Source organism: Mya arenaria, chromosome 2, assembly GCF_026914265.1.
Source record: "Mya arenaria isolate MELC-2E11 chromosome 2, ASM2691426v1".
In the NCBI taxonomy this organism is placed as follows: Eukaryota; Metazoa; Mollusca; class Bivalvia; order Myida; family Myidae; genus Mya; species Mya arenaria.
The window spans coordinates 43,813,569-43,820,709 of record NC_069123.1 but is presented as its reverse complement, the minus strand read 5'-3'; the positions used below and the strand labels follow the sequence as shown (position 1 = coordinate 43,820,709).

The following is a 7,141-nucleotide window of genomic DNA, read 5'->3' as shown; positions in this document are numbered from 1 at the left end:
TGACCTGCGCCTTTTCGTCTTAACCGAAATTTATTTGGATTAAAGTGTAGTCCGAAACGGTGCATTTTGAGCGTATTATACTACTTTTTCACCGATATTGAAATAGAAAGTAAACTGAAACATTTTATTTTATTTTTCGACTGAGGTGAGCTTTTGATCCACCTGTTGCGCTCTGTTTTTACCTTGACTGTGATGACTTTTTAACCTAATTGGCACACTGTACATGATAAATATTCATCAAAACTTAAAATTGCCGGATGTGTGGCAAAACCCATAACCCTGTTAGAATGAGTGTGAAATAAATGACAAAAGATTGCCGCCCCGATTCAATTCAAATAATTTCGGAATAAGAAACGCATGCATGTACTACCAAATTCTTTTTGATTTCTCCCTTTTGGAGAGCACACATACGTTGGATAAATCCATAATTTTATACGAGGCTTATTTTCTATATATAAAAAATAATACAGAAAATATGCCAATTTCTGAACTTTCCGAGTGAATCACTGATGTTGAATCTGAAATCTACAGGATTTTAGACAGCATTACTAATGCCTGTAAATGAACTTAGCCTTTCATTGTTATGAGCCTTTAATTATTGTGGCCTTAGCACCGCCCAAAACTACCAAGTGAATTTCGAACCATGGGCAACATATTTGGCCTGTCAGTTGATTTCACATACCAAAAAAGAAAAAAAACAACATCTGCAGGTATGGAACTAACAACTGAAGAGCTTTGCTCGTAGTCCGCAAAACATCCATATATGTACAGTTTGTTTTTGGTTTCAATTCGATCGTATCTCTGACTCAGCTGGCTAGCAAGAACTACGAATACTTACAGACAAAACGGTTTAAAGAGTTGAAACTGACAGTCTGAAGTTGATATCACGACGGTACAGGGTATTTGTCGCTTCGATAAAATATCGTGCTTTGATAACTGACGACAAGCACGTTTTGCTGAGTGTATAAATATGTTTGTAAATTAGTATAATGAACCCTTGAAGCAGCGACCTTCTTCCCAAGCCCACAATTAGCTGAGTGTACACTTAACGGATTGAAACAAGACAGAAGTTTCAACAGAAATATATTCATAATTTAGATATACATGTAGGCTCGCAAATTTAAGAATGACAAACATATTTAATTGAAGAAGGAGGCGGGGGGGGGGGGGGGGGGGTTAGTGTAATTAATGCTTAACTTTTTTGACAGCAAAAAGTGACATGTACAATTTCACTTCACGGGGAGTCGGGGGGGGGGGGTATTCCCCCCACCCTCACCTCAGCTCCTGCTGATATTAATTAATGAAAAAAAATCATATGTTCTGAAAGCATATTTCCTGTATTTATTGATACCCTAGCAGGTGATTAGGTGAACTTAACTAGTGTCATTACTGTAATGTATACTTGGGATAAAAAGTGTCTATTGTCGGTGTATCCTTTGAGAAAATAAATCTTTGAAACATTCAAATCTCTTTGAGAAACACAATAATGTATTTTAACAAGCAAGAAAGAAAACTTTAAATACATTAAAACATAAAGATAGCTAAGTATGTTAGCATATAACATTGAATGCTTCACGCAGTATTTACAGAGATTTAAAATGAACATAATGATATGATTTTAACAGTGTTGAAATAGATAAAACGAGACAATAAAATACATTTTAGCGACCCATAAAACAAAGCTTATTGAAGTTTGTCGGTTTGTTGACAGAGTTCAAGGTATTTGTGGGTCTATATCTGCACTTATAAGTGTGAATCGGAGTATTTGCAAGTTTGCAAACACTTGTAGATATACCAGACATTTGCGATGAAACAGTAATATTAGATCTGGAATATAGACAGAAAATATCAATCAGGTACATTTTGATTAGTTTAAAATTATTCGAAACAATTTAATTTCCAAGTTTAATTGTCAACTTTTGTAAAGATAAATTAATCAAACTATGGTGTAACATTGTACAGAGTATATATTTACTTGATATTAATTCTTTATTTTAGATATTGTACTAGCGTTGGCATCATAATTTTCTGTTATCCATTTGAGCCTCTACATTTTGTGTCTTTATTGTCTACTGCAATAGATTCATGTTGTACATGAATTTAAAGGAATTAACGCGTTGACTTGACTCAACTTGATGATACATGAATGCAATTTTATTATTATTCAACGATTTCAATGGAATAAAAATAATTGAGCTACTTATAAGTTACTATCAACGTTTCAAATACTTGTCTGTTTGAAAAGGCTGATGTAAACGGCAGACAGTGATGTGACAGTGACAGTGATACGTCACAGTTTAAGTCAGCGAAATGTTTTATACCAAATATATACATAATAAGATGGTATCCACGACTACGTTTACTCCATAACTTTTCAAATAGCCTGCACTTGCCTTGAGAAGCATGGATACACACAAACTTTTGAGAAAACCATTTTGAGAAATATTGAACAGTTTTTGTGAAATCGAACATTTGATTCTGTGTTATTGTTGTTGTTGTTGTTTTATCGTGGTATTTTTTAACAATTAGTTCATCGATCCAATGATTATGAAAACGTGCAGTTTTGTATTATAACCTTAAACGTTCAGATATACATGTATCGGGCAAACCTTACTCCTATTGTTACAGATGCACGAACGGGTTATAAAATAATAGTTTTGATAATAATTACACAATTCATTGACAATATGTACACATTGTTTAGACCTTTCAGACCTAAAAGAGTTGTCCATATTATGTACCCTTATTTCTTGTGTTCTACCAGATTGCAACATTCTTTAGAACCGCTGAAAATATTTTTATGAGTACTTTTGTTTTCTGCTCTATTTTTTTTATTGAAGCTGCACTCTCACATATTAAACGTTTTGACAACTTTTTATTTTTTTTCTTGGGACGAGCCAATGTTTGCGAACATCCATGGAAACCAGTTATATAAGACTGCTGACAAAAATTAGATCGCAGATTTTTGTATTTAAGTTCAAAAATTGATGTTTTATGCATTTTTTTTAACCCGTTAGTTAATGGTTTAAGCTATAAATCATTAATTTTCGAATGGAAATATGAAAATCTACGACCTGACTTTTTGTCAACAATCTTACACCATTGGGTTGCAGATATTTACGCAAAAAATGCTCTTTCCAAGACAAAAAATAAAAAAGTTGTAAAAATGGTAAACGTGTGAGAGTGCAGCTTTAAAGGAGACATTTAAAACTGGAAGTTGTAAGTCTTGAGATACTAGTAGCTATGAGGGTGCATTGTGATATGATTGAAAACTGTTTATGGGGTTAGATATAAACAAATTACAGCATGTGGGGCATTATTATACTAGTAATTATAAAAGCCCATACAATAACTAAACCTACATAACGATCGATGTCCCATTAAAATGAAGATTACAACTCACTTTTTTTAGAAATTTTATAGTGGAAATTTGCATTAGAATTATAAGATTTTCGATCTCCAGGATTTCCAATTACGCCATTTGAGCTGGTATTTGCATAACATTTGTCCCTTTTATTTATTCTTTTCTTTGTATTTGATGAACATTTACGTATTTCTTTACTTTCAAACACAAAATATTAAACTAATACCGTCGAATAATGAAATGTTCACCCTCACAGAGTGTAAACATTTGATAAATTGTATTTATTCTTAAGTTTGTCCTTTGATTTCCGGAGCTAAATGCTGATAGCTTTATTTCTTTGAGTTTCTTTAAGGTAATACAAACATTGGTATAGGGCGAGATCTCAAGCACCAAATTCCATCTCATGTTGACGGACTCCGGCTGAGACTGTTTATTTTTAATTGTTAAATTAGTTTAGAACTGATACTTCTGTATTTATTTGTAACAAAAGGGCCCATGCCTTTAACCCAGTGAAGATTGAGTGTGACGATTGGAAACTATTTGGCAGTTCAACTGAAGGATTGAAAACCCATGTCGTCTTAAGGTAAGAATCTTTCTATAAGTAGTGGGAACGCAATTTAAAAGGGATTTTTTTTCAATTTTACTCGTTTCAATTTTTATACTTGCAGTCAGGCTGGTACAATTATAATATTCAGCATTCAATATTGAAAGTTTGACAGCTAACGTACATGTTAGTTTTAGGTCCGGGTTCGACCCTCGACCAGGGTGCTATGATAAACAACTTATAGTACTAGTATCTCATAACTGAATGTAGTACTAGTTTCTGCAAGTGAGGAGATGACACAAAAAACATAAACGAAATTGTAATTCAGTTATCACCCCATTCTTCCGACTTATAATTGAAGACAAAATGATATTTATGTGTCATGCTTTCCAATAACTAATCTTTATTATATTCCCATATCCATTTATTCATGAAGCTCACGAAGTCGTGGGTTCGAGCCCAAGTTATCGCGACCTCTCTAGTGCAGCCTTCAAGTTTCTACCCTGGAAATGGATTCAAGTGTGAATATCACCTATCAGCTTCCGTCCGGAATAATTCTACAAAATAAATTACTTGCAGAAACCAAAGGCAACGAAAATGAGCAGCAAGGCCGATATAGACACCCAGAGGGGGAGCGAGCTCGGGCTGCTCAAGTCACAGACAGAAGAAGAGTTTCTCGTCAAGATTGGCGCCAAGGAGGAGGAGGTAGGGGTCATTTCCACCGGAGGTTTTGTGACGACTTCCACCGGAAGTAAGGCCACGAGGGTTGGTCTTTAAAAATACAAGATGTGCTTATCAAACTTAATAATCTAACTGGTTCGCTTTGTCCGGTTTCACACGTTCTCACAATGTGCCTTAGCACCAACATGCTGGTTTCTAACCAAACAACAGCGAAGAGTGCTGCTTTTCAGTAAACATTTTGCAACTTTTTTACAGTTTGAGTGGGACCCGCGGATCATGAACGAGCGACTCCGGCGGTCTTCCTCCTTTGTGTGTCCGGAATACACCAAGCCAGCCTGCTTCCGGCCAAAGCCCAAAACCATCTCAGGTCAGTGAGGACGGATATAAATGATTTTTGTATGGTAAAACGTAGGATAAATACCACTTGAAGTAAACTCGAGTTCCTCCGGACTTTCAGGTTTGATAAGACAATTAAAGAGTAGGTAATGATATTATATATTACATGTTTATTGGTCTGACTAGTGAAAGTAACATAAGTATAATGTATATTTACACAGTTTATGTTTCCTTTCAGCAGTGAATCCCTGGACCACAAATAGCCAGGCTGTCCGACAACTTTGCTCTGTATGTGGAATGTTCCGTTAGCATAAGTATATTAATAAAAACATAATAGTTTGTAAACAACACCAGTATCCAAATCATCATCATCATCATCATCATCATCATCATCATCATCATCATCATCATCACCACCACCACCACCAACAACAACAATAAAAACAACGACAACAACAACACTATATCCTTTCACTATTTGTTCCAGGTGTCGAGGTTTGGCCCTAAAAGATTCTTTATAAACAACCAAGATATCCATCAAATAGGTGACCAGCATTTAAAGTAAGCATTTCGTGTCTGAATTAATTGTTTTATTTCACAATATATGTAATTATACACCTTCCATTTGCAATATAGTGTTCTTTAAATTGAAATACATGTAACAAAAATAAATTGTTTTATATCTCGGTACAATGAAAGAACTCCTTCTTTATTCGCCATTACAAAGAACTCGTTCTTTATCTCGGCATAATGAAAGAACTCGTTCTTTATCTCGGCATAATGAAAGAACTCAATCTTCATTTTGGCATAATGAAAGAAATCGTTCTTTATCTCGGCATAATGAAAGAACTCGTTCTTTATCTCGGCATAATGAAGTCATTCTTTCTTTATTTCGGCATAATGGAATCACTCGTTCTTTATCTCGGCATAATGAAGTCACTCTTTCTTTATTTCGGCATAATGGAATCACTCGATCTTTATCTCGGCATAATGAAATCACTCGATTTTATCTCGGCATAATGAAATCACTCGATCTTTATCTCGACATGATGAAATCACTCGATCTTTATCGCTGCAAAAAAAACAAACAAAAAAACTCGTTCTTTCTCCCGGGATTGTGAAATGTCTCGTTCTTTATGAAGCAATATTGATTTAACTCGTTGTTTTAGAGGCGTAATGATTTAACTCGTTGTTGTCTATGCATAACTATTTAACCCGTTCTTTGTTTGGGCATACTGAAGGAACTCGTTCTTTGTCGAGGCATTATGAAAGAACTCGTTCTATGTCTATGAATAATGACAGAACTCATTTTCAGCAATTGCTGCATCACATTTAAAGATGTTGCTTTTTAAGAAATTCGATTGACAAAAATAATTATATATACTAGTCAATTAGATACACATGTATAAGTCTTATATGTGTTCCAGAGGAGACACCACACAAGCCCTAGGACTGTGCTATCAACCAATGACCGTCGACAACCTCTGACCATTGGTGTCACTGGCGGGAGATAATACCCCCACTAACAAACACTAGAAGCTTCTATCGCGATGTAGAGTAGTGGTGCCATCGGCAGTACAATACATACAATTACAATGATTCTCGTGCTTCTAAATACCGTTTACATACTCTTGTATCATTTTAATAATTTAGTGTTTACGGTATTGTTTTATACTACTATCTGAGTATTATTATTTTTGTTGTTGCTTGTTATTTTGTTGTTGCTTTGTTGTTGTTGTTTTCTGGCCAAAGAAGCATTTCTGACCCCCTCAACTTTGTGTTAAGTAGAACCCCGGACATTGTCTCTTCTCTTTAATGTATTTTATGTATGTATGTTAGTATATTTATATATTTTTTTATGTAGTATATAGAACAATTGTTTTAGCAAGTTGTTTTATTGTTATAATTGTACTCAGTGAATCATAAGGCTTACTATTTTACAATAAACTTGTCATAAAATTACAAGTTGTTCACATTTAAGCGAATGTTTTAAGAACAAATCTGGGCGCTATAGTCATGAAAAGAAATTTACTAAATCATTTTTGGTTGAATGTTGTTTCATGATATCTTAACCCCTTTGTGTTTTTATTAAATAAATTCGGGCCCCTTTAAAAAAACTCAACTCATAGTGACAAGCGTAATTGTTGGAGGGTGAGCGTGATCTAGTGGTTAAGGTGTCCGATTCTTATCGTAGAGTATGTGGAATCTTTTCCGAC

General features: G+C 34.6%; 1 protein-coding gene across 3 annotated transcripts; it reads left to right on the top strand.

Annotated features, from left to right (window-relative positions):
* Positions 1-1,636: 1,636 nt before the first annotated feature.
* Positions 1,637-6,881, top strand: LOC128224731 (uncharacterized). 3 transcript variants are annotated; one of them, XM_052934720.1, is made up of 7 exons: positions 1,637-1,856; positions 3,855-3,947; positions 4,488-4,613; positions 4,845-4,956; positions 5,164-5,213; positions 5,413-5,486; positions 6,353-6,881. In XM_052934720.1, exons 3-7 carry the CDS (start codon positions 4,506-4,508, stop codon positions 6,411-6,413), a joined length of 405 nt encoding a protein of 134 aa, XP_052790680.1. In that variant the 5' UTR covers positions 1,637-1,856; positions 3,855-3,947; positions 4,488-4,505; the 3' UTR covers positions 6,414-6,881. The 3 variants fall into 3 exon arrangements, with proteins under 3 accessions (XP_052790680.1, XP_052790698.1, XP_052790688.1); XM_052934738.1 differs by having other exon boundaries at positions 1,639-1,856; positions 5,167-5,213; XM_052934728.1 differs by lacking the exon at positions 1,637-1,856 and having other exon boundaries at positions 3,643-3,947.
* The last annotated feature ends 260 nt before the right edge of the window (positions 6,882-7,141 follow it).